Source organism: Copadichromis virginalis, linkage group LG13 (assembly GCF_057382275.1).
Source record: "Copadichromis virginalis isolate Kocher_CV1m ecotype Utaka linkage group LG13, C_Virginalis_male_GT1.1, whole genome shotgun sequence".
Lineage (NCBI taxonomy): Eukaryota > Metazoa > Chordata > Actinopteri > Cichliformes > Cichlidae > Copadichromis > Copadichromis virginalis.
Window position 1 is genome coordinate 14,924,387 of NC_140630.1, and position 27,109 is coordinate 14,951,495.

At 39.3% G+C, this 27,109-nt stretch overlaps 1 protein-coding gene across 1 annotated transcript in view; it reads left to right on the plus strand.

Moving 5' to 3' along the window:
- LOC146695377 (VPS10 domain-containing receptor SorCS1-like) overlaps window positions 1–26,616 on the plus strand; it is a 51,433-nt gene extending 24,817 nt beyond the window's left edge. Inside the window, exons 6-27 of the mRNA XM_085477487.1 lie at window positions 1,321–1,385; window positions 1,922–2,040; window positions 2,369–2,458; window positions 3,279–3,458; window positions 7,766–7,912; window positions 9,619–9,721; window positions 10,029–10,105; window positions 10,748–10,839; window positions 11,018–11,125; window positions 11,442–11,559; window positions 11,724–11,857; window positions 12,876–12,989; window positions 13,737–13,908; window positions 15,855–16,041; window positions 16,985–17,118; window positions 17,221–17,344; window positions 18,961–19,073; window positions 19,978–20,112; window positions 23,349–23,448; window positions 23,806–23,914; window positions 24,943–25,097; window positions 26,383–26,616. Of these exons, the coding sequence (XP_085333613.1) occupies window positions 1,321–1,385; window positions 1,922–2,040; window positions 2,369–2,458; window positions 3,279–3,458; window positions 7,766–7,912; window positions 9,619–9,721; window positions 10,029–10,105; window positions 10,748–10,839; window positions 11,018–11,125; window positions 11,442–11,559; window positions 11,724–11,857; window positions 12,876–12,989; window positions 13,737–13,908; window positions 15,855–16,041; window positions 16,985–17,118; window positions 17,221–17,344; window positions 18,961–19,073; window positions 19,978–20,112; window positions 23,349–23,448; window positions 23,806–23,914; window positions 24,943–25,097; window positions 26,383–26,441 (2,635 nt within the window). The 3' untranslated portion in view covers window positions 26,442–26,616. The remainder of the gene's footprint in view (window positions 1–1,320; window positions 1,386–1,921; window positions 2,041–2,368; window positions 2,459–3,278; window positions 3,459–7,765; window positions 7,913–9,618; window positions 9,722–10,028; window positions 10,106–10,747; window positions 10,840–11,017; window positions 11,126–11,441; window positions 11,560–11,723; window positions 11,858–12,875; window positions 12,990–13,736; window positions 13,909–15,854; window positions 16,042–16,984; window positions 17,119–17,220; window positions 17,345–18,960; window positions 19,074–19,977; window positions 20,113–23,348; window positions 23,449–23,805; window positions 23,915–24,942; window positions 25,098–26,382) is intronic.
- The last annotated feature ends 493 nt before the right edge of the window (window positions 26,617–27,109 follow it).

Sequence of the window (27,109 nt, forward strand, 5' to 3'; positions counted from 1 at the left end):
CTGCTGTGTTAGTTTTTGGACCCAGAAGAGACCAGATTTAGAGAAGAAAGCAAAAGTTTAACAAACCACCACCACAAACTTACTGGACAGACATGTGTACCTGCTAATTTGTTTTGTAGCACACTAGTAAAATACCAGAATTTAACTCTTTAACACTAAAGGGCAAATTTCTAAACCTTCTTGCACAAGCTGTACCACAGCCATAATGTCAGTCAGGTTATTTCATGAAAATGCTCCAGAAGACACTAGCAACAGACAGTGGAGGGCTTGAGTCTGTGACTATAGTGTTCAGCAGGCTGCATCAGCACACATCAGTCAAAGCAGCCACGTCCAGAATCCAGAAGGATGAGTTATAAAGACCCAGTATATATTTGTTATGATGGAGGAGACTACCTCTAAAGACAAAAAACAGTGTATTATGTATTTTCTGTGCCAGGCTGTAAACAAGGTTTTTATTGCTTCTAAGTTGGCCATTTTGCTATAGCAGTCTGTGGGGACTGACTCGCTTCAAGTGGCCTCGGTAGTTTTTTAAACACTTTTGTGTTGGATTCATTTTTCTAGCCTGGAGGTTGTAAACCTTCTAAACAATGTACATTGTTATTTACAACTTTTTAATATTCATGTCAGAGCCAGAATCAAATATGATTAATCAAAAAACCCATTGCTACAAACATGACATGAACATTTTTTCCTGCATCTTCATAGAGATTAAGTAAGCTTATCACAGATTTCTTTTATATAGATTTCTCCATATATTGCTTGTGATTGAAACTTCAGTGTTATATCATACAGTCAGCTGGTAATTAGCTTAACCAGTCTGTTTTGAAGCATAGATGCCCTGCTGCTGTCCTTGTTGCTGCAGATCTTCTCATATACCAGACTGAATTTGAACATGTGAGAGTAGATTGGAGAAATTGCCATTTGTTGTTAAGAACAAGACATTTGTGTTCATCTCTGTTTTTACATTTTGCTCTTGGAATCTCCTCACCAGGAACAGGAGGAGGCAGTGCTCACAAGCAAAGGATGGTAACTCACTACAGGCACCGGAAAGCTGGCCAGTCAGAGCACAGTAGGCTTATAGAGAAGAGGTGGGGCTCAATGAGCCCAGAGCTAATATCACCTTTTTCATGAGGAGGCTTCAGCAAAGCCCATACATCAGACGAAAGTGGGCTTTTAGGCAGCCTGTAGCTCTTATATGTGCTTCAGAGTAAGAAATAAATGAGGAATTCTTCAGACAATGTGAAACGTTCACTTTTCTTAAGGGTCACGGGACAGACACTGATTATAAAACAAAAAGTAATGTTTATCATGATGTTACAGGTCCAGACTGGGCTTGGACAAAGAACAAGGAATGATTCATCTGGAGATCAGCGTCTCTGATGGGCGTGAGTAATAACAACATGTTACCTTAGCAACACAGAAAAAAAAATTGATTTATCACAATTTAGTTTAACAATGTTTTTTTTAATATAATAAATATATATGAATAATTTCATTTAAGTATATTATTATTATAGTGAGAAACAAAGAAAGTAGTCAGTGCTGAAATTCTTCTTCCCATCTGGCTACATGAAGTCTTCATACAGTCGAGCTTATTCATTTTTGAAGGGCTGGGCTGTGACTTGGCGCACTCGGCTCGACTTTCTTGGCCACAATGCAGAGAGGGGGGCACTTCCATAAGGGCCTTGTGTGTTAATGCCCTATCTCTGTAGAGAGTACTTCATTTGGCTGATGTTAACAAACTGGGACAGCTCTCTCTACTTTATCTATTAGTAAGAATATTGGCTTCCAAATTTTTGCTTCTATGCTTCACTTAATACTATGAGCATAGGCACTGCTAAGCTTTTACTGTGGGCTACAGAAGGTTGTTTGTTCCTGTATTATGTTGTCTTTTTAGCACTAATTTCTTGCTTACCCACAGGATCGCAGTACATAACTTGTAAACTTCAGAATTGCTCTGATGGAAACAAGAGCAAACCTTTTCCTGGGTTTATCATCCCTGATTCCCTTGTGGTTCAGGATGAATACGTTTTTATCCAGGTGGGTTTTTATTGTGAGGTCTGGTTTCATTAAAAGACAATTAAATGCTGTAAAACCAATGTGTTCACTCTTGTCTTAATGTACAGTCATGTTTTTCATTAACTAAAAGGGGCCATTATCCTGTGAAGGGATGGGGTAAAAATTAAATTGCAGCGTTGTGTATTACTACAATGCCACTCTGGCATGATGCACAACAGCCTAATTAGCAACAAACCCAGAGTTTTGATGGCTGCATAAATTATTTGACCCGAGCTTCGGGCAGTTAGTGTCTTCATTTATGTTTATGGATGTTTACTATGGATAAATGTACTCTATTCTGCTTTTGTAGGTGCCAGTAGGTGGCCAGTCTGTCCATTATGTGTCCTATAAACGAAATGCTTTCTACCCGATGAAGCTTCCCAAGTACACTCTGCCAAAGGTAAGGTAACTGGAAAGGATGCAGTGTTTGATTGAGAAGAACAAGTAACATTAATTTAACTATGAAACATTTATTCCTCTGGGATATTTTGTTCTATGATTATAAGTTTTAGTTGGGTGATTATTTCCAAATACTTTCATCAAGTTTGCTTCCAGTATTATTTACTGACGGATCCATTAAATTGTTTTCTGTGCTTTAATCTCCTGAAAAATGATATAGGATTGCATAATTATGTCTCTGTTTATTTAATAGCATTGCACTGATTTTCAGTTTTCTCATCTATATCTACTTCGCCTAAATTACATTTACTTAAAGCAAATCTGGAGTTCCCGAGGGCTCCCCAAAATGTTCTGAAGCAGAAAATGTCAATTTAGCATCTGCACAAAAATGCACTGACTTCCATTTACTGCAAGCACAGCAGGGTGGCTTAGCAGTTTGAGAGACTGTGTTAGAACAACAGGAGAGATTTAGTTCCTGCAGTGTTGTTTCAATAAATCTATCCATCCTGCCTTGTATTTTGTGACCATTTTTTCTGGGAAGGGCACATCTTGTGCACCATGCTGGATAAGAGATTCAGTAAAATTAAAAGGAGCTTGGCTTCATTTTTAGTGCACAGCGTGAAATGCCTTAGGTCTAATTGCTACAGACCCAGACTGAGTGATGTCAAGAAGTGACAAATTGTTAGCTCGCAGCTTTGTGCACATCGCTAAGCGGATTTACACTTACTTGTTCTTTAAGCCATTTCCTAAGAAACATATTGGCAAATGAGTAGTTAAGTAATCCACACAGAGGCATCCACTCATGAATTCTGCTTATTTAGGACTTACAGATAATCAGCACAGACGATAACCAGGTGGTGGCAGCGATTCAGGACTGGCACCAGAATGATTCCTACAACCTGTACATGTCTGAGTCCAGAGGGCTATTCTTCACCCTGATGCTGGAGGACGTTGTGAGCAGTGGAGGTCCCGAGGGAAATATAATGATAGACCTCTATGAGGTAGGCAGTGAATGTGCTGCAGGGGTGGTGCTTTTATCTGACTACATGGTTTTGTAATATTAGGGCAGTGGCTTTTTTTGTAGTTTCTCCTTTTATATATTTCATATATTTATTATAGTCTGTCTGTGTGTGTGTGTTGACATTAATGCATTACTACTTAAGAATGCTTTATGGAGCACTAATTGAGCTCCTTCAAAATGTTAACCCCAGAGTGTTATTGGAGTATATGGTTTTAATTTTATGTTCCAAATGAAGGTAAATGAAGGTATCATATATGGTTCCTCGTTTTATTTTCTGAACATTTTCTTGACTGGAGTCTTGTCCAGTCACAGGCACAGGCTGCTGTAAGGTGGCAACATTTGCAAAATGTGGCTAAAAATATATACTTTTCTTCAAAGGTCTAAGTTCATTTGAGTTCATACACTGAACTGAGCATGCATATACACACAAATACAGGTTGTGCCCGAACAGAATACTTCAAGTGAAAAAACAGTATTTTTTTTGAGTCAATACTGAGCCCACTTTGAAGAAAAACAGTAGCAGTGAAGTATATCTCTACTACAAACAAAAAAATAAATAGCATGATGAAACCATGTGAAAATCAAGGAAAACTAAATAATTCATAAACATTGAATTACTAAATCAATTTTAGCAGTAATAAAATATAATAACACTATGTAACTGAAGTATAATAAAAATACTATAAGGGTATCAAAAAACCAAAATCACACATTTCACAGCTTGAAAATGACTAAAAGTGGGATAAATGTCTCACTGGATCACTGTATGATGTTATAGGAACTTGTGGCAACATTCAGTGTATTATTCACTACTACTATCCTATATTTATAAGAGTTTTTTTTAATAACACAAATATGGCTCTCTAGATGCATCTGGTGTATGTCTCAAAGTGGACTTATGGAAATATGATCAAATATAGTGCCACCACTTTTAGCCATAAATTCCACTAATTTCTAGAGACAACACCTATCTCAACATTTAGAACAACTATTGAAATACATAATGTAGAAGACTAAAGTCTGAAATACTCCCAGCCACTGCTGATTGGATGCACTTAGACCCCCGGAGAGCAGTCATTTTGGTTTTCTACCTTAGACCCCCGCGGAGTCATCATTTTGCGTTTCTACCTTTAAAAGCCGGAGAGCAGTCAGTCAAATGCTGGAGTCATTCATATGTATATTATGAATTCTGGAGGGAGGGGAGTGGGGGTGAGTGATTGAGGGGGTGGGGGAGTGGAGTGTTTCAGTTTGCCATCTTAGGGAGAAATCAACACATGTCCTTTGTATGTCCTTTGTTGCTGACATTTATTGATGAAAACAGTACAAAAAACCAACCATTTGTACACATATTTACAAATAATGATAAAAAGTGAGTGAGTACATTTCAACATTTTCAGCAATCACTCACAATCCTGGCACTGCCACGGTATCTGTCGTCTGCATTTACCACACGTGTACCTGTAGCAGTGAACACATCGCACAGTGGCCTGATTTTTTTTGCATCTGTGTTTGACCTGACACGTGGCCCTTTTTCCAGGGCTCGGTGTGGAGGGTTGTGTCCGAAGCAACTGTTCTTTTCTTGCCTTCTTCGCAGCTACATGAGAGCGAGCCAACTCCCTTGCAAGCTCCACCAGGAAGTCCACCCGTCTTTCCTTCGTCCCGGTGCATGCTTGATACAGCACATGTGCATTCAGTGCTGCCATGTCAATCATGTTATAAAACACGGCAACTGGCCAGCGCCGTGTTCCTTTGCGGACAGTGTACTCCCGAACCATCTGGTCCATCACATCCACGCCACACTTTGTTTTGTTGTAAAGGGTGACAGTGTTTGGCTTCCTTTTGGTAGTGTTATCAGTCTGAACCACGCTGTGCATGCTGCTAAGAATATAGACTGTCTTCTTCCGTTTGGCCGCATACGCCGTCAGCGTGGCAGCAGAGGTTGAAAACACCTAAGAAATAAGATAAATTGTTATTTCCATAGCCCTTTTACACACAATGAAACACATAAACATAGAACCACAAAAGACCTGCAACATACCTGAGTGGTGAATTCATTGCGATCTGTCTGTCTAGTGGATTGAGGAATTTCCCTGCGAATCTTGTTGACTGTGCCGAGGATGGTGGTTTTCCGTCCAAGAAGTTTTTGCGCAAGTGAAAGCGATGTGAAGAAATTGTCCGTGGTAACATTTCTGCCCTTGTCTAGGAATGGTTCCATCAGCCTCATTACTACATTTTCAGAAAGTCTCTCCCCAGTGGGACGATTGGGGTCCTTGCCAAGATATGGGAAGACATTGCAAATGTACTTGGATTTTAGGTCGCAGGCCACCCAAAACTTGGTTGGTGCACAATCATCTCTATGATTGTGCACCAATCAGAGCACTGGGTGTTTTTTTGTACTGGGTATATATATGACACAATCTCACTGTTTTCATCAATAAATGTCAGCAACAAAGGACATACAAAGGACATGTGTTGATTTCTCCCTAAGATGGCAAACTGAAACACTCCACTCCCCCACCCCCTCAATCACTCACCCCCACTCCCCCTCCCTCCAGAATTCCTAGGTAACAACCTAGGAACAAATGCTGGAGTCATATGAATGACTCCAGCATTTGACTGACTGCTCTCCGGCTTGACTGACTGACTAAAGGTAGAAACGCAAAATGATGACTCCGCGGGGGTCTAAGGTAGAAAACCAAAATGACTGCTCTCCGGGGGTCTAAGTGTATCCAATCAGCAGTGGCTGGGAGTATTTCAGACTTTAGTCTTCTACATTATGTATTTCAATAGTTGTTCTAAATGTTGAGATGACTAGCCAATTTAGCTTCCACTTCCAGCATTTGACTGCTCTCCGGCTTTTAAAGGTACAACGGTAAAAGCCTGGCAATCCCAGTGAGCATTGCATTCAAATGCACTTTTATCACTATGTGTCACATACATTAGCCTGATGTTTGCTGACTGACTGGGAGACGTTTATATGGTTCCACAACCTCACAGTGAAGCCAGTTTTAACGTCTATTTAAGTTACCAAATGTGGTTCCTTGCCCCAACAGAGGGTTTGCTTGACAGAAAATCAAAAAGTCACAAACTTTCATCACATTCATCAAGTCAAAATGTCAGATATTTACCGAGTTAGATTTTTTTAATTTGTTTTCTAATTTGGGACTGTATTTGTGTCCTTAAAAAATGATAAAAAATTACATGAAATAACATTAACTTGATGCTGCTTAGGAATTAATTTTTTTTAGATGAATAATCAGAAAAACACTTGAATTTTTTTTTACCCATATACTGAAACTGTTGAGTATAAGAGGACTCTGATGGCAACATGGGGAGCGCTAACGGAGACACTATGTGTCTCTAAGAGTACCATACAAAAGTCAAATCACTGGTTTGGGATCTTTCTTGAGCAACATAACAGACTCTGACAAGTAAAGCACCAACAGATGGACAAAAACTTTCATAAGAGTTCTTGTGGATTTTCTGCTGTGTTTTCCTTAAGTGCACTGAGATGTTTTAGATGCCCCTTCTATAATGAAACAGATGTTACACTGCATTCATTCTGCAGCATCTGGGTGCTTCTCTCATATCTACTTTATGGCTGCTTTATCATCTTTTTCATGCAACATTACAGTTTCACAAGAAATCATTTAACAGGTTTAGTCATTAGATAAGGTATCATTCATATACACATTTCGAAAACACAGTCAGTGATGGTGCATTGGCACAGTGCAGAATACTGGCTTTAACTAGTGCCCTGAACATATTATATCTGTGCTGACAGATCTACTACGAGGTTGCAGCAGCTGCACATGTATACATCAGCCTAGATTATCCTCATCCTTAGCCAGCAGTAAAAGCATCATGTTGTTGAAAGCTAAGATAGCCATCAGCAGTAGTTATGCTGCTCTCTGCCCAGAAACACTTAGCTGCAGTGACCAGTAGAAGATATTAAATGGTCATTCATACTTTGACAAAGATTTGTGGAAATGAAAGAGAAATGTGAGCTCAAGTGATAGCTGCAGGTGAGAGTCTGCATCTCTCTGCACATAAATACAAAGAAGAAGACATATCTCAGGGCTGTGCCATATGTTGTTTTGATTTTGCAGAGTCCTACAGATGGTCCAAAATAGTGCTCCATGTCAGGAAAAACTATCACTTTCAGACATCTCTTCCTTTCCAAACTAGGTCTTCAGCTTTACTTAAGTTTGAATAATTTACGGTTATTTTTTTCCTCCCTTTTTTGTTACTTTTCCCCCCACTGCTCTCCTTCTCTCATGTTCTCAGGTTGCCGGGATTAAAGGGGTGTTCCTGTCAAATAAAGTTGTCGAGAACCAAGTGAAAACTTATATCACATACAACAAGGGGAGAGACTGGCGTCTTCTTCAGGCTCCAGCAACCGATCTCCAAGGAAACAAGGTCTATTGTGAACAAGTAAGTGGGCCACTGACAAGAGGTATATTTGGTTATTTGGATTTCCATTATCTGCTTGCAAAAATACCGCAGTGAATCATGCTAGACCATGGTCAAAGTCTGCTGATAACTATGTGCCATAGCAACGCAGTTCTGAATGTGGCAGTAAGTGAAGAGACCTGTTATGATTAGGTTTACCTTCCAGTATTCATTTATATTCAATACATATTACTACAAGTAAAGGGAACATACCATACCTTTCCTTATTTTAAGTCATACTCAAACGTGTAAATGTAATCCCTATGAGCCAAAGCTCAGGCTCCAGACTGCTCTGAGTACTAGGTTCATATTTTCGTCTTATGTGTTGCTCAGTTCCTGGCACAGAACTTAGATGAAGTCAAACATGTATGTACGCACTCTCTCTAGACAGTATTACTACAGCACTGCGTACGCAGTAGGGGTGCAACATTTGCACAAATCTATACGGGACTGGGGAATGACTGCAGGCATGAGCACTTGATCATCGTAAATCACGAACGAAAAATTGTGATGCACTTTCAGGCCACTCTTTACATTAATCCCCTTTAAAAACTCCAGTTTTGCACTCAGATGTTGAATTTTAGAGTGTGTCTGTGTCCCGTAGAGGCTTATATTATTCATGCAACAAGATGTTAGCAGCAGTGGCAACGAATAGGGTGTAAAACACTGGATGATGGAACTACGACATGAGTAAATTCTGTAAATTCAATATAAGTTTTAGTATTATTTCTGTAGTACTGAATGTGCAACATAGACATTTTACTTGCTGCCTAACCTTTGGTGTTTCCTGACATTTTCCTGCTTTTCCATGTCAGTCACATGTTATTATAATATTATGAAGATGATTTAATCATCAAGTTCTAGCTTTAAACATGTGGTGATTAAATGATTTAAAAATCTCTGGATTTTATTTTTATTCACGTTTTGCATAGCATCCCAGCATGCTTTGAAAACCAGACTTTACTGTATTGCTCTGTACCATAGATTTTTGGATAGCTTTTTGTTTGTGTGCTAAAATGCAGCACATTATTGCATTTTTGCTTTATTTTTCTTTCTTTTCTTTTAAAAAAAATAAATCAGTACAAAGCTTCACATTGTTTCTTATTCCACCAGGGTAGGTAAAGTCAAATCATAAAAGATAAGGAGCACAAGCATAAGTGGCAGACTTAGTCAACGACAAATTAAAGGAAAATTAAAACTTTTTTTTAATTTAGAGAGATTCTAGGCCCATAAATTAAATCTAAAGAGGCACTTAATCCAAAAAGGTCCCACAAATACTTTCTGTCGTCCAAACTGCCTTTTAATCTACCAAGCGTACACTCGTAAGAGATTTATCTCTACTGCTGCATCTCTATCTCTAGCCATTTTCCACTAATTTTGGGAACTGTAATAAGACAATATTTACTAAGCATTACTCATTATGTGAAATAGCATTAGTTGGGACTCATATTGCTTCATAAGCTTTGATTCCACTGGGCTACAGCTGCAACTAAAATGTTTTTTTTTAGTTGTTGTAATTATTTTTGATGCTTGTTGTGTCTTTTTACAACAGACAAAAGCCCAAATATGGGCTTTGAGTTACTCATGTATATAACAATCAAATCTTCACATCATCTCCTGCGCATAGATCTGATCTATATTAACGTTTCATTTTGATTTGGAAAACTAATGTCCTTCGCGTTTCGCAGCCATACTGTTCGTTGCACCTGCACCTTCACGTATCAGAGAATCCTTACACCTCGGGAAACATTGTCAGCAAAGACTCAGCTCCAGGAATCATAATAGCATCAGGTGAGACAATATTTGATTATTTTGCACATCCATACTGTTGTTTACGCTCTGCCTTAATGCTGGTCTTTGCTCACATCCTTCAGCACACAGTCACATCTGTTTTTTTTTAGATGCAATTCCAGCTCTGTCTTTCTTAGCTGACAACAATTTAGAATATAAAAGGAAATCTGTTTGTCCTGCACATCTGTTGCATGTTCTTTAGTGGAACGACTAACAAAAGCACTTTTTTGTTGGTTCTGAATTAACGATCGGATCTGAAAACGTGACATGCTTAAAATAATTGAGATTAAAAATCTTTTGTATTCAGGCGTGGTTGGACCTGAGCTGACCAACGCTAATGTCAGCATCTTCATCACATCTGATGCTGGGAACACCTGGAGAGAGGTACATTACATTAACTGTTAGATTAGGGCTATGGGTACATTTTGTGATATTAGTACCTGTACAATGTCTTCATCTCGATAGGTAGTGCTTTCTGAATGTATTACTCTGTTGAGTATAATCAGGTTTTCCTTTTGAGTCTTTTTATCCATTCAAGAAACCAGTGACGTCTTCCCCATGACTATTCACTGAGTGTAATACGGAACAAAAGTTTTAAAACATATGACTTTAGTGAGCTATTATCTGAACAAAGAAGAATAGAACAAAACAGGGAATCTGAGCTTTCATTGCCAACTTTTATTCCTCAGTTTTCAGCTGCTGTTGCTGCAGTCACATTTTCAAAAAAACCCCCTACAAAACAAAAAAAACAAAGGCGTGAAGTTTGACAGCCAGCCTTGTGCATATCTGATCTTTAAAACAAATAAAACAAAAGGAGCATTTAGACTTTTTGCCATTGGCTTAAGTCTGAAAAAAATATCAACAATAAGAGCAACGCTCGCTTGATGCTTTCCTTTATTCACACAGCTGAGACTCTTGTGTGTTCCTGCTTGTTCGTTGTATAGGTGTGAACATGCATGTTCTTGTACTTTGTGCAGACTTGAATTTTTCTCTGGAGTTATGAAGTGGAGCTGATTATGTCTGCAGGTTTTTCAGGAAGAGTACAGTGTGTTTTTCCTGAATCAAGGAGGATCTCTGGTGGCCATCCGACACACACCTCTGCCAATTAGACACATATGGTAAGGCTCTCCAAGGACGCACCACATCTTTTTAGAGACTGTATTCAATCTTCAAAACAAGGGCGTTTGGGGGGGGGGGGGGGGGGGGGGGTTGCTTCCCCTCTGATGCTTTTCATACAGAATTCAGCTCTATTTGTGGCTGGTCTGTCTGTGATCCAACCATTGTTCTCTCCCTCAGGCTGAGTTTTGATGAGGGCAGAAACTGGGACAAATATAGCTTCACCTCCTCTCCGCTCTATGTTGATGGGGTGCTGGGGGAGCCTGGAGAGGACACCCTTATAATGACGTAAGATTTGAAGGAACCATGAAGACTCAATGTGTTTCATTTTAGTTAATTACCGTCCTTGCTAATTATATTTTACCCAGATGAAGACTTAGAAGAGTTCACAATATTCTTGATTTTATTTGATATGGATTTTGGGTTTCATCAGCCAAGATGTAGAAGAAGGGTTTCTCTGCTCCTGCAGAACATGGGTTAGAGTCAGTGTATTGTTATTATTATTATTATTATTATCAGTGGAGTTACAGGTTTTTCACATATTTCTTCTCAAATCTACCCCACATTTGATTAATTTTCTTGCTTTTCTGACTTTTTTGTGTAGAATATTCGGTCACTTCAGTCATCGATCTGAGTGGCAACTTGTCAAGATCGACTTCCGGTCCATTTTCCAACAGCGGTGCACATCTGACGACTATCTGACGTGGCAATTGCACAATGAGGTAAGGCGATCTTTCTGCTATTTGACTAATGATAACGCCAAGATTCATCCATTGATTAAAGCCAAGAGAATCACTTTGATTTAGCTGCACAATAAAAGCAAGATGGTAAAAAAGAAACAAAAAAAAGAATTTCTGAAATGTTTATGATGCATTATTAATCACAGGGTGAAGTGTGCATCATGGGAATGAAGAGAATCTTCCAAAAACTGAAAGCAAACGTTCGATGTGTCAAGGCCAGAGATCAGTATATTTCCCAGATGTCAGATTCCTGCCTGTGCACAGAGGCGGATTTTGAGTGGTGAGTTCCCTTCTCTGCAGCTACACTCTTTTCACTTCATTAAATCCAATGCACAACACTTTATCAATCTCCAGAGGCAGAGTCTGTGAAGTAAACCTAAGGCACAACAAGAACAGTATTTGAAAAGATCTATTTTATAATTCACTACTTGTTATTCCTATTTCAGTCATGTTCTTTTGTAAATTTAGGACATAACTTGGTAATAATAATAATAAAAAAAAGTTTCACGAACACAGATGTTTTTCTGCTTCCTAGTATATTGTGCAGTTCATTTATCATGTCACTTTTACCACACGGTGTTACCCAAACTTATATTTATGATAATATGCATCGCAAAAGTATGAAAAATCTCAATTATAAAAAGTTTAAACACCACATGATCACGAGATAAAGAAAAATGTGGGTGCCCAGCCTTCGCAATCACATGAAAGCAGGTTCATTGCTGCATGATTCAAGTGCCCTTGAATAGATTTCCATAATGAATAGCAGTAGTGGTTCACTCTACACTCTATTATTAGCTACTTCTGTATGTCTAACAAGTATTGCTTCGATACTTGTTTATCACTTCAGACTGTCTCATCCTTTCTTTTATCTTTCTCATCTAACCGGTGCTGATTGAGCAGCACAAACTAATATAACACAAGCTTAACACCACTTTATTATTAGATGACTTCTGGCTCCTGAGAGAGTGTTTCCCTGATCATGATGAAAGATTTCTGACAGATCAGTCTTACTGATGAATACTTTGCAGAGGTATTATAATTGTGTGTTTGTGTTAACACAGACAATGCTTTTGCTGCCTCAGAAATTTGATGCAACCCCCCCAAAAACATCAAAACTTCAAATACTGCTTTGCTGTGGGGACTTTTCTCTAGCCCAGAACATTTCTGTTTGAAGGATGCATGTAGTTATTGATTTTTTTATTTTTATTTTTTGGTGTGGGGTTTGGGTATTTTTTTAATATATAAATAAACGATCCGTAATCTTGATAATAGTGTCTTTTTCCCTACTGAAACAGCGACTATGGGTTCGAGAGGCAGATCGATGGCACCTGTGCTCCAGCTTTCTGGTTCGTTCATTCAGCAACATCTAGAGACTGCATCGCAGGGGACAGCTTTCTCAACACCACAGGGTATGCTTGAGTCACTTGTTCATTATGTTTTTGATTTAATTCAAGTTTTATTTGTCAATGCAGTTTACATTGCACAGTAAAGACCATCAATAGTAGAGAGATCAAATATCCCCCACCGAGCTAGCACTTGGTGGCAGTTTTCACAGGATGAGATTTCTGGTAGAACCAGATTGAAATGATGCCAGAAAAACAAGCAGCAGATGCACAAATATTTTTAGTTAGTTTCAAATCAGCCTTCATGAATCACCAGTTGTTGTGTTAAAATAGTAGTTTTCATACAATGTAATTTCCAAGGTTAAAAACAGATGGAAAACATGCTTGAAAGAGACGTGTGTGGAGTTTAGGTAATTAAAAAGATCAAACCTCTGATTTTCTTACTTCAGATTAAGAGCGAGGCTTGCTTATATTTATTGCCACTATTTAACTGTCAGCCAAAATAAGCCAGCTGTATAGCACAGGCTTCCCACCACACTGAACATCACGTCACATGCTGCTTAAAAACTAGTCATTAAACAAGACTAAACCAGCCAACATATGTGGGAAATATGATTAAAAAAATATCCAGTAATAAATCTGTTTGCATTAATATCTATTCATAACAGGCTAATTAAACTCACCTAATACAGCAGTTAAATATGACAAACAGTCGTATCCACTGTCTACATGGGTTGTGCCTGCTTTTATGCTCATGCCGTGTCTGACAGTCCTTTATTTTAGAAGTCCTCTCTTTTCTTTTACGAATTCTAGATATCACAGAGCTTTGTCTAACAACTGCACCGAGGGAAACCTGTTAAAGTACAGCCCCAGACGACAAAAGTGTCCCAGTCAGGCTCCCAAGGGCCTCCAGCTCTTCACCAATGAGGGAACGCTGGTAGCAACTTTGGGAAAGAATGTCACCTTCTTGGTGTTTCTGGAAGAGGTGCTGAGTTCATTTAAGAAAAAAAAAACCCATGTACTTTACATTATAGGGTGAAGCTTTTAGGGTGCATGCTCTTTTATTGGTGTACTGTATACCAAGATGCTGTCATGAACATATCACAGAGGACCGAGCAGCAGCACATCAAATAAATATGCTGTGACATGATTTACAGCATGATCTCATTCCAGTAGATATTAGAGAAAAAGCACACGGTTGTGTGTCAGCGAGAATGCTGACAAACAACCAAGGTTACAGCGTGAGTGACAGTATTTTCCAGAGGTGTGGACTCGAGTCACATGACTTGGACTCGAGTCAGACTCGAGTCATTAATTTTATGACTTTAGACTTGACTTGAAAAAATGTTCTAAGACTTGTGACTTGACTTGGACTTTTACACCAATGACTTGGGACTTGAATTGGACTTGAACCGGTTTACTTGAAAAGACTTGATATTTTACCCAAAATATAAAATTTAACATGCATATTATATAGAGATTGAAAATGTGACGTCATTCACGGGTAGAACCGCAAAGGATTCTGGGAACTCGTGGCAAGCGGTAGTAGCGCACGCAGGCTTTCAATTAAAATCAGTTACACAGCGATAAAAAGAAACACAAAAATGTCAAGAAGCTGTTGTATTATTAACTGCAATAGCCGGTCGCATGACAGCCACGGGAAGCCGACGGGTAAAGAGATCGGTTGTTATCGGATTACGTCGTTGAAGAGAAATTGTTCGAGCCATGTTTCCGAAGTAACAAAGAGGCGACGGATGGCCTGGATTGCAGCCACTCAAAGATCAAAGGTTAGTCTGCTCCAAGCATTTACACGAAGGTCAGTGTTTTTTAGTAGTTAATACGTCATTTTCATAACATAATTAGTGATATAGGTTACAAGCAAGTCTGGCGCTGAACAGAAATTGTCACGCTATGCTCCTTTATTTATTGTGCATAAATAGTGAATTGTCCTGACACAATATTGTGTTTCGCTTCTGTTATTATGGTACATTAACAAAAACATATACTTTTATTCACAGGATAAAACAGGTTTTTTGTATCACTAATTGCCCAGTACGATTACAGCATACAGTATTATTGTCACTGCTACATTTCTGTGATGCTACCAGAAATTATTTCCACTACTAATTAATTACCGTTGAGCTCAAAGGTCCTATTAATAAACGGTTAACGAATGTGTATTTATGACGACAATTTGTGAGACTGGTAAACTTATGATACGTACGATGGTCTTTCGTTCTACACGGTGCATTTCAAGGTCCTGTACCCATCCGTCGGTAAACTGTACCTGGGCTTGTTGCAGTGACCGGAAGTTACTAAACTTCACGAGTGTGTGCACTCACTCCAAGAACCGTATGATTATAAATATGCATATAAATATGCTACAATGAGATAGCTGACTTCATCTAACTAGCAAATGTTGTCCAGGCTACGTTGGTGATGCAGTTCTTTTTAATGTGTATGATATTTTTGTCATGCGATTTTAAAGCCGGTCCTACAACCGCATCCAAGAATAACATGCAGCGTATCTCAGAACTGTCGGTGAAAATTATTCTTGGAGCTAGGTTTAATTGAGCTGCATTTTAAAGAGGTGCAATTTCACAATTTGTGTATATTTTCTAAGTTCACTATTTTGTCATGTGTTGAGAAAAACACAGATTTTAAAATTACATGGTCTAATATTTACATTTAGCATAACTGCAACATTATTTTTTCGTTTTTTTTTTAAAGACTCGAAAGGACTTGAAATTCAAAGTTTCAGGCTTGTGACTTGACTCGGACTTTTACACCAGTGACTTGAGACTCGACTCTGACTTGCCTGACATTACTTGAGACTTGACTTGAGACTTGAGGATAAAGACTTGAGACTTACTTGAGACTTGCAAAACAATGACTTGGTCCCATCTCTGGTATTTTCTTTTCTTTTGCAAGGGTCTTGGCTCCATGACAAGTATAACAGTGGACTTTGGTGATGGAACCACTATATCCTATGTGAATATAAGCTCCATCGACGACGGGGTCAAGCATATCTACAGTAAAGTTGGCATCTACCAAGTTTCTGCTACAGCAAACAACGCTCTGGGCTTTGAAAGGATCGTGCTCTACCTCCATGTCTCCTGTGAGTGGAAAAAAAGTAACTTGTCCTGGATAAGCTCCTGCTAAAGCATACAAAATCATATAATGCATACACTTCCACTTCCATGCTAGATTTATAGGCATCATTCATAATGCAATGCTCATATTAAACCTTAAAAGTTCACATGATTCACACAGTTTTTTTCTGATCTTGGTGTTGTATGATGTCAGTGACATCTTTAATACAATCAGCTCAGGCAATACAGCTCTAGCTCACAGATGCCCCACCCACCTGCTGTTCAAACCTTCTGTTAATTGTTTACATCAGACGAAAGTTGGCTTAAAGGGAGCTAAAACAGCTTGAGGGTCTACACCATGGCCCAGTGTAAGATAAATGAGGATTATTTTGAAATCTGAATCATGCAAAGCCATGTCCAAAAATAAAAATATGGAGCTGGAATATACACGTATATAATACAGCTAACTTTGCACCAGCCTTCAAATAGATCAAAACACTTGGACTTTTGAACCTTTAGAGTGAAAAAGTGGTTTGAAAATGCACTCACGCTCCTTCTGCGGGTTCAGATCGGCTCATTAAAGTAAGACTTCACCGAAAAAAAAAGAAAAAAAGCTTTGAGTGTCATTCATCCAGCGTGGGTGTGAAAGACAGCTGTTTGTTGTCTCCTTGTTGACAGAAAAGAGCGCCACTGGTCAGCTTGAATTTACCTCATTATAACAGATTCCAATAGTGGCACTTTCATGGGTGCAAAAACATCAAAACATCTGCAGACACTTGTCAAACCACTCCTGAAGCGCATTCAGCTCCATCCTGCCTGTCAATGTGTTCCAGGCCGCCATTGTTGTGCCAGAATACTGTGTGATCAAATACGTGGTTTCTCTTGAAATTTGGAGCACCATGAAAGCTTTACGTTTACGCATTTTAACAAAAGGTACGACTTTGGAGTTTCTGTATTTTCCCTCTAAAGGTCAACTCGAGCAGGTCCAGCTTTCTGCTCCGTCAGTGGTCATCAAGAACAAAGCAGTAAACCTTACCACAGTGCTACAGCCCAGTGATGTGGGAACAGTCACTTATTACTGGTGGTTTGATAACAAAACGGAGGTAAGCCATACTTTCTCCTACTAAACCATGCCGCCTGTTTACTGAGCAGCATGATAGATAGTAGACCGTTTCATCTCATCTCATGCCTCTATGCCTTTTTAGCCTGTTGTGACCCTCAGTGGCGCAATGCCCTTCACTTTCTCCAAGGAGGGAACTCACACTGTTACTGTTCAGGCTTCAGTGGGCAACACTGTCCATCAAGATCAAAAGAGGGTATCAGTTTATGGTATGTATCTTTTTTATGTTACCATCATTTTCTTCACCTAATGCACTTAAGTAGCCATTCGATAATTGTTTTGCCTCTAGAAATTGAGAGTGAATAACTTGAAAACTTTATGGCTTCTGACAGCACAAAAAAAAGGGTTCAGTGATGCTTCTTTCAGCCACATCTCGTGCCATTCATGAGTGAAGGACGCTGGCTGTGTTGCAGTAGAAATTGTTTAGTTTAGTAACTACAGTTTTGATCATGTGAAAGCTCTATAGGGGTTATGAGATGTGCCAGAAAACATAAAAGCATTGCTGCAGTGTTTCTATGATCCAAGTTTAAGCCTGGGTAAGCAAGTGAGACCAGTTCATTAAGTAAGAACTGTTCTTACTTAATGAACTTAATTCTATTTTTAATGACTTGGGGGCATTTACTTCAGGCTCCAGATGTTTTGCCTGTTGTTTCTGGAATTACAATTACTTTTACAAAGATATTCATTTTTTACAGACAATCAACTTTATGAATTTTGGTTGTTTCTGTGTTTTATTTTTATTTTTATTGCTTGCAATTAACAATGTGTGTATAGTTTTGAATGTGTATGTGCTACTAAATTATGCAACTTATGATTGCACTGTTGTCTTTCTTGGCCAGGACACTGCTATTTTTTTCTAGTATAAATGAAGGTAATTATAAATAATGACAGAGCATTTCTTTAAATTTCGTTCACTTTTTATGCTAGTTTGCAAAGTTAATTGTACCACATATGGAACTGGCACATGAACAGGACCCATCACTCAACTTTAAATGCATGCATTTTCTTCTGCTTATCCAATTAAAGTTTCGAGCCTATCCCAGCCATCACAGGGTGAAAGGCAGGGTGTAACCTGGACAGGCCACCAGAATATCGCAAAGCTAACACAGAGAGGACCAACCATTCACACTCACACCTGTGGCCAATTTTACAAAGAATTTCCAATCAACATGCATGTCATGAGCTGTGGGGGGAAATTATACCTGGAGTGTACCTATGGAGGCAAAAGGCAAACATGCAAACACCACACAGACACACAGTGGATTCAAACCGAGGCCCTTCTTGCTAAACAGCAGTGTTAACCACTGCACCTCTGTGCCACCCTCACCATAAACAATAAAAATACATGTAACAAAGACAGCAGAAACTCTGCACAGAATTTCTATTTATTTTCTTTTTGATATAAATTGTTTACTAACATTTAAAAAGATGTAAATTTTAATGAAAATACCAATTTTTGAGAAGTCCTGGGGCTGCTCTTTGAATCTAATAAAACACTTAGCGCTATAGCAGATCTCCAGTGTGAAGCAGTTCATTTTACATTCTGCCAGTAGTACAATCAATACATTTTATCACTGGCACTCCGACTGTCTTTTCTTGTAGCAGCTAATAAACAAAGTTGAGGATTTAGCTGCAGCTAATGATGCATGCACAGGAATAAACAATGTATTCTAAAATGAAATAAGAAGGTCACCAGACCAAAAAATATATGCAAGAAACGACACTTTTGCCAGTCAGTGTAAGGGTTATTTGAAGTGTGTGAAGTGGATAATTGTTTAAAGAGTTTATTTTTCATGAAGTAAGAAGATTTCTGCCTATATTTCAGATTATTTCCGCTCACACGTGTTGGCATTTTCATCTAATTTGGATGAGCTGAACCCCGGGGTGTCTGAGTGGAGAGAGGACATCGCCAGAGTTGTGAAAAACTGCATGGTTCAGGTCAGTTTTTCAGCTGCTGGTGTTATAAAGGCTGTAACATGAGTAGGAATAAACTAAACTTCAGAAATCTCATTTAGATTCTGGCAATTAGCAGCTTTACACTAGTGTGGAGGAGGGAAAAAAACTCTAGTCACTGTCTAGTGAGCTGATAACACTTAAGATTTTGGTTACGCTACATTTGTAATGTATGCATGTGATCTTGTCAAGTGTTTCACTCCAATAGCTGCAGTGTCTTTAACCTCAGTAGCTGTGTAATTAGTCGTTTCGCTCTGAACGCTGACATAGCGCATCACTCGAAATCATTATTACGAGCGCAAGCTTTCAACTGAACGTGTCAAAACACTAAAGGGCAGTAAAAGTGCTGCTATGACACTTGCCTTTTGCCTCTGTGAAGAAGAGAATGACGGTGAGAGAACACCACAACCTCTAGTAAAAAAGAGCCACACTGTGGTTAAATGTGCCTGGTTTTCTCTTTCAGACACTGTGGGGATGTGATCAAAGCAGCGGGTTATGTAAAAGACCTGGATACTGAGCTCTATATATATCCGACAGTAGCCCTCAGTATGAAACATTCACTATGACCTTCTGTCTTGTCAGATATGACCACAGTTTGCACCAAGAAACTGACAGCAGACCTCTGGTTACGGCACAAATGCACTAAAAGCTCTGGCCTTTACCAAAGACTGTCATATTGAACTTGCATGTTTAACTTGATTCGTGCATTATACCTCGACAGTGACTGGTGCTTAGGCAAATGATATATGAAGCAGAAAGCAGAAAGAATTTACTCGTTAATACAGATGACCCCCAAGGATCGTATTTCAGGGCCGTAGTGCACACTATCACCTCAAAGTGTGTCAGTTCAAAAACCTTTTTTAATGAGGTTTTGTTGTTATTATAAAAGGTCACTGGAATCAGTGAGGATCAGCTCCTGGTCACAGTGCTTCCAGGGCTACCAACTACAGCAGAGATTTTCATTGTACCTGAGAAGAGGCCAAGTGACAGAGCCATGGATGAAAAGTGGGCACACCTGGATCAGGTACTGTCTCATAAATCACTATAACGGTCCTTGACAGATACTCAGTACACTTTGGTTTTCTGTAATCCACAAAAGAAAATAAATAAATACAAGAAGTTGAGGAGTTAAGAGACCATCTCAGGAGAGAACATCTCAGGAGAATGCCTCCTTTCCTTCAGAGTGTCATACAGGATTGTTGAGCTATCAGTATAAGCTAAGTATTAAAAACATATCTTTCTATCACTGCAGCTGTCTAGCAGGCAGGAGAGGACCCAAAAGTAGCACTCTAAAAACACCACATAAACTCACTGACTGGACTGAGGACATAAATACACATGAGGTAACAAGAGGACAGGCCACAGGTGTGAACACAGGTGACACTAATCTAGACAAATGAGACAAGGGAAGCAAAACTGAATGTGTTAGGAGACTATTGAAGTAAAACAGGAAGTAAGATAACCACAGAGACAAAACTAAGACTCACAGGCTTGACACCGGGACCGGGGACAAGACAGACTGAGGCTGAATCACAAAACTCTTGATAAACTAGAAAATAACATTCGGAAACCAGACATCATTATCTCCTGCTTTCAAAAAATACAAACCCAGACGAAAACTCAGAACAGTTTCTGTCACCACAGGGTTGCATCTTGCTTTGCAGATACACAGAACATTGTATTTACCATACCATAGTCTTAAGCTAAAGGATAAAAATGAAAGTGGTCTGCAATTTTTTTTTTCACCACACTGCCTCCTGCATTGATTTTTTCCCCCCCTGAGAAACTCTTTGCATAAATTTCAGTTTCTCATATATTGCTGCAATCATCCCTAATTATCTAAGATTCTTTCTCCAATTTCCGATTGATGTGGAGCATCAAGCTGTTTTTAGAGTCCTTGGTTATATGTATTGGAGAAGTGTTTTAAGGAGAGTTACATCTTAACTTCCCTTTCTCTCTGTTTGTCCACAGTACTGGAAGTATGTGTGCGCTGAAATGAAATTGTATTTGCACAAATTCCCCCTCTCTTATCTCTGACTACTGACTATTATTTCCTGTTTCCAGTTTTTCTTTTCTTTTATGTGTTTGACAGACAGAGTCTGTTATGCGAGAGACTACCTAATTATTATCCAATTATTTTATGCTTTTATTTATTACTTCTTAAAATGTCTTCTGCCTTCTTTGGTGCCACAGTTTCCCTTTTTTTTCCATTCCAATCATCAACTTGGGGAGACTTGAAACTTGTTCTGGCAAGACAATACATCAAAACGAGCATAATGTCTGCTCTTATTTTTGTCAGAGTTACATTATAGTTGCATAGTAACACAGTTTTAAGTGCAGCTTGACTTGGAAAGTCTGCACTCCATCACCACCTAACATTAAGGTTAACTCTGACAAAAATAAATGCAGACGTGATGCTCATTGTGATGGATTACCGAAGTCAGCCAAGTTTAAAGTCTCTGAAAATGCATTTTCATACCATTGTGAAATGAATGGATGCCACTGGCTGCTTGGTGGTGAGGAAAAATATGATGTTATGCCTTGGAAAAGGTCAGCCGTAATGAGGACTGTACATTTTTTGTGGTAATTGGGCTAAAGCATGCACAAACTCTGGTGTAGTCCATCAAGTGAGAACTCAGTGAATAAGAGGAATGTGTTCCATATAGGCTCATTGTTATTATTATATAGACCCCATAGGCTCTTTTCTTACACGAGCCAATCTTTCAGTAGCGTCTCAATAGTCTGTCCTCATGCACTTTCTTGTTTTTTGAGTATACCCCTATTTAATCAGTATTTCTCTTCCTTATCACGCGTATTATTTCACAGAACCTCCAAACTGATTTTAAATCTGTATCACTAAACTGTTAATTATTTCAGTGTTTCCACTGATTCATATTGTATTTCAGGCACTCCTAAAATGTAATACTTTATGTCAACACTAGAGGGCAATGCCTTCCCGTGTAAAAGCACTGCTGCATCCATCAGCGCACTGAAATAACACTCAGAGTATCTCAGAATGTGAAATTGGACTGACAGTCACCTCTGTGAAGTTTTGAGACTTGCATAAACCTTTGGGTAACGATAACAACTTTATTTTAAGCCGCCCGGGCTTCGTGGTTGTTATTTTCTTGCTGTGAAATAATATTCCTGGAAATGTATCGTGCATCATGTTCGGAAAAGCTATCAAATAGGTAAACAAAGCAATAAAACAGAGATGTTTTTTTAAAGCTAGACAAGCTCATTTATTCATAACGGAAGAGACTACAATGTATCACAAGTAAACATAATTTTGCTGGCTCACAGTCAGTCTTGAACTACGTTAATAGGTATTTAATTACATTGATGCATCATATAATTGGCACCATCGAGAAAGGAGACAATCTGGGGCAGGCGGCTGGGATTGGGAATTAAAGAGATGTATTTATCTAAAGCCTGTCTGATTACCTGGCAGAACCTCACAGACAATAGGGTAATAAATCTTCAGTTCACTGTTCTCATCTCCAGTGAATGACTTGCAATGTGGAGGCACTGAGTGAGCGCCAACACATACACATGTGCATCGATGAGTGCATGTGTGGAGGAGCTTATTAAAATGTGTAATAGATTTACTGACCCTGATATGCCACTAGAACAAAAAGTAATTATTCATACTGTGTAGAGCGGTCTAATTTTAACCAGTGGAAAGATTTTAGAAAGAGCGAGATGGAATTAGTGAGGCATGGCTAAGGACTCAAATGGGCACTGGGAAGGCATTTTGGTCTCTTGCTAAATGACTGCTTCATCAAGGTGTGAAAAGCAGGGGAACTTGAGTCTCTTCAGGGAGAAAAATTAAAACAGCAATTTTAAGATATTAGAACACACTTTGATTTCCAATAAGGTTGCCTCACTGAACCTATAAATGGGCAAATCACATTCCCTTTAAAAGGAAGCATGACAAGGAAATAGTTTGAAAAACTCCCCGCTGTGATGGAAATGGCAGAAGATTATTTTTTAATGTCACTGCCACACCATAAGCAGAACACCTGGTTACCTGATAAGGTTTTTCCCCCACCATTAAAGCCTGTTAGGTTTCAGTGCAGCAGGTTTGGTTTTCCCTGTGTCACATCACCATTTGCTCCTCTTTAGAAGGAAGCAAAAACTCTGATCCATAATTCAAGCTGTTGGATGGAATGGCTGTGGTTGAAATATTGATGACTGTGAAATATTCCTATACAGCTGCCGCTAACTGAGCCTTCTCCGCTCTGCCACTTCTCGTCATAGCTTTCTCAGGTTCTGCTAAGTGCTCTGAACCAAGACCTCATCCAGTTCACACTCAAACCGGGGGTGCAGGTAAACGTGTACGCCACACGGCTGTCTCCAGGTGAGCCTGCTGCGTCTGTCACACACCTACCTGAACAAATGGCAGGCAGTCTGATCCATTTTTGTTAGAGATGTGTTCCAGACCCCATTTCTGGGGTCGTGTTGGGGCCAGACTGTGTGCGGTTCTTCTAGTTTGAGGCTGAAAATGAGATCTACATGTGAACGAGCTTTCAGCTTTTCAAATGCTTATTAAAAATTAAACAGAAGTCTGGAAAGTACAGCTTATGTATTTTGTCATATTGTTGTATTCGTTTTCCATGTTCTCTCTGTTTATACTGCGCTGACTGATATTTAACAGAATTGCTATATAATCTTGGCCTGCATATGTGCTCATTTTCTCCATCTTTCTGCTTCAAAGCTCCTCTCGTGGACAGCAGTGATAGTGGCCACAGCGGCACGGCGGTCATCATGCTGGTGTCAGTTGTCCTGATGGGCCTGGCTGCCTTTGTTATATATAAATTTAAAAGGTACAAAATACTTGGGTGACAGAGCACAGTCAGAGAAAGATAAGTTAGGCGGAGTCATAAAAATAAGCCCTCTGATTTGCAGACGCATCCATGAAGTTGTCTGCGATAAAATACGTTATTGCTTTGTTTGTTTGTGTGTATTCGCACGGCCCTATTTAGGGTTGCTCCCATTATCTAGAAGCAAGCACCTAACTGCCGAACTCCTAAAACTTTCCAGAAGTATTCAGACTCCATATATCTCTGAGTTATGGACATCCACGACACAATAATAGCTTGAGAAATAAGACAATTCCCCTCTGTCTCAATCTGCAGAATATTACAGGGAATGACAGGCTAATCAATTCTCCCAGAGCGCTGAATGGGTGTCAGAGTCCTGCAGTTATCAATATTCATCTATCTGACAATGTGAGGGTTGACCTTTCGGAAATGCTAAACACAGCTATCCAAGGTGAGGCATACTCTGCAGAATGGCAGGAAAGGTTGAGAAGATGAATCCTGAGACAACACACATTATACAGTGAGGGACATACAGTAAATAGTATCCTCTGCTGGAGGTAATCCCATGCCAATCACAGGGGGATGGTTTTGTTCGTCAGTAGTTTGTGGAATTTTACTCATTATAAAGCAAACACTGCTGAACTTTATGGATAGTAATTACTACATTAAGAAATCAACTTGGAGTTCTTAAGCTCCCCCAAATGTCACAGCACCAGCTGCAGCACAAAAACACAAGGGGGTGAATCTGAAATTAGAAATGCAAGATGTTAGTTTTAAGCAGAATTGGGGATGCATCTGAGGGGATGAAAAATTGATTGAAAAGTGAGGTGAACAATACGAAAAGTGAGAGAGCAATGCCCAGTGGAATGCAAAATGCCCTAGTTTCCAGCTTTCAAGCAATCCTCTCCCATCCTTAACAGTTAAAAATAGTGCGTGACACATTATGCCTAGTGAAGGCATTAGTGAAACAGACCTGATGGCAGGTTTCCATTAACTTGCTTCCCTTTCCCCACCTTGTGCACGACCTGCAGGAAGATCCCAGGCATGAACACATACACGGCAGAGCAGCCTGACAAAGAACAAGAGGTCATCCCGTCAGTGACCTCCATAGCCGTCCCAAACCCTGAGGGGGACAAGCTGACCGCACTGGATCACGTGGATGTACAGCTGGACTCAAAAAGCAGAGGTGTGTAGCGCTTTGTTAAAGCTACAGGCTTTATTCAGCTTGTATCAGTTTTTTAAGCAACAAAATAGGTGTCATCTTCCCAGGCAGCCAAGCCGGCGGTGTACTTGTCACTAAAACTGCATAATTACTTACCTGATAGAATTGAGGTAACTGGAATTTTATTTGTAGTGCTAAGAGCAATAACAAAATGACATTTAGAAGATTTGTTTCTTTTCTGGGACATTATCGCCATTAATTTGGAGATCCCACAGAAAGCACTGTCAACAGTTTTTTAAATTTTTTTTATTCAGAATGAACTATAAAACACGGTTTACAGCAGTGTCTGTGAAGAAGCCAAAAAGGGCACACTTACTTTACGGGCTATAATTGAAGGGAGCAAATGTAGATAATGAGTTCAAAGAGGATTATCCTGGTGGAATCTTCTGGACAATCATGGCAGGAGCGAAAGTGAGAGTTACTTAAAGTGGAAATTCACAGAGAAACTGAAATAATGAAACTGTGCAACATAAATCTGGTATTTCTTGTTGACTAGTACGCTCTTCCATTAAGAATCATAGTTTTGAACATGTACATTGACAAACGCATGATGCTACACCTGATACATTTTTATTGTATGATTCCCAGAAGACGTCTTGTTTGATACTGTATGTAGCAGTGTCTTCAGTAAAGATGAACCAAATGTTTGGCAAAAAAAATGACTAGCCACGTGCTTGGAAATCAGAAAGCTATATCTTAATCGCGACATGCTAAAACTGTGTTCACTGAAAGGCATCGTGTCTTTATTTGTAAATAATAAATATTTGAAACATTAAAGAAAATTGTCGCAGTCAGGAGCACTGGCCACAAGTTAAAGCTCGCTGACTTGATATTCGCTTACTATTAAGTGCCAATTCTATTTTTCCTCCCCGTGTATTGTCAGACGAGTTGCCAAGACAGAGTTATTATTTTGTGTTATGTATTTATGTATTTGCCAGCCTGACTTTGGCACAGTGAGGTATTAGCACGCACAGGTAAGCGAAGCACAACCAAGTGTGAGCTAAAGTGATGAGAATGTCTCGGTGAATTATTTGACCCAATAAAATAATTAGTACAGCTGCAAAGAAGCAGAGTGGTGAAAGCATTTTCATCAAGAAATATATATGAAGTTCCGGTTGATTTACCTCCACGCGTAGCTAAACAATCGACCCATCCAAGATAAATGTGTTTGCCTGCAAAAATACACCCTCATGCAAATAGCATACATAAAATTCCTCCCGTGTCGCTTTCCTTTCTTCTCCCTCGCCAGGCTACCTGCCATCTCACACAGACATCAAGCTCTCTGATGAAGCACCCCATGTGTTTTAATGTTGAGAGTCTATGACCGACTCGAAAGCAATACATCTTCTTTGGCAGTTACTTCCAGCAAGCTATGAAACCACGGTCACAATGAATGGTCTCGAGTGTTTTGCTACCCATGCATGGATGGACCAGTTCACACTGTGCTGCCTAATCCCTCTGAGGAGACTGTACAGATTTATACTTGCTTCTTGAAAAGGAACACTTTTTGACTGAAATACTTGTATTTTTGCAAGGACACTGATCTTTTTATGTAAATAATGTACATCCATAATGGAAGAAGTCTCAGCTGGTTACAGCTGCGCCTGCCCAAATATGAAAATATCAAATGGGAGTGATGTGTAATCATATCTCAAAATATTCTACCGTTTCTGTTTTTGGACTTGTGTTTGTGGAGTTTACTTTATTTAACTATGTGGAAATAGCTTATCTGAGTAAGACAGTGAGGGAAGCAGATTCATTAAGCTCTGTACAATCAGTAAATCTTATCAGGAGATTCTCATCAAATGAAAGCTTGCAATATCCAGGAGATGAAGGAGAGCTCCTAGTCCCAGATCTGTGTATTCCATCAAGCCTGCCTCTGTGCCGCTCAAAATGTTATAATATGTGTCATGACAAAAATAAGAACAGAAGATTACAGTAGATGGGTATGCACAGCAGATGAAAATCCGAGCAAT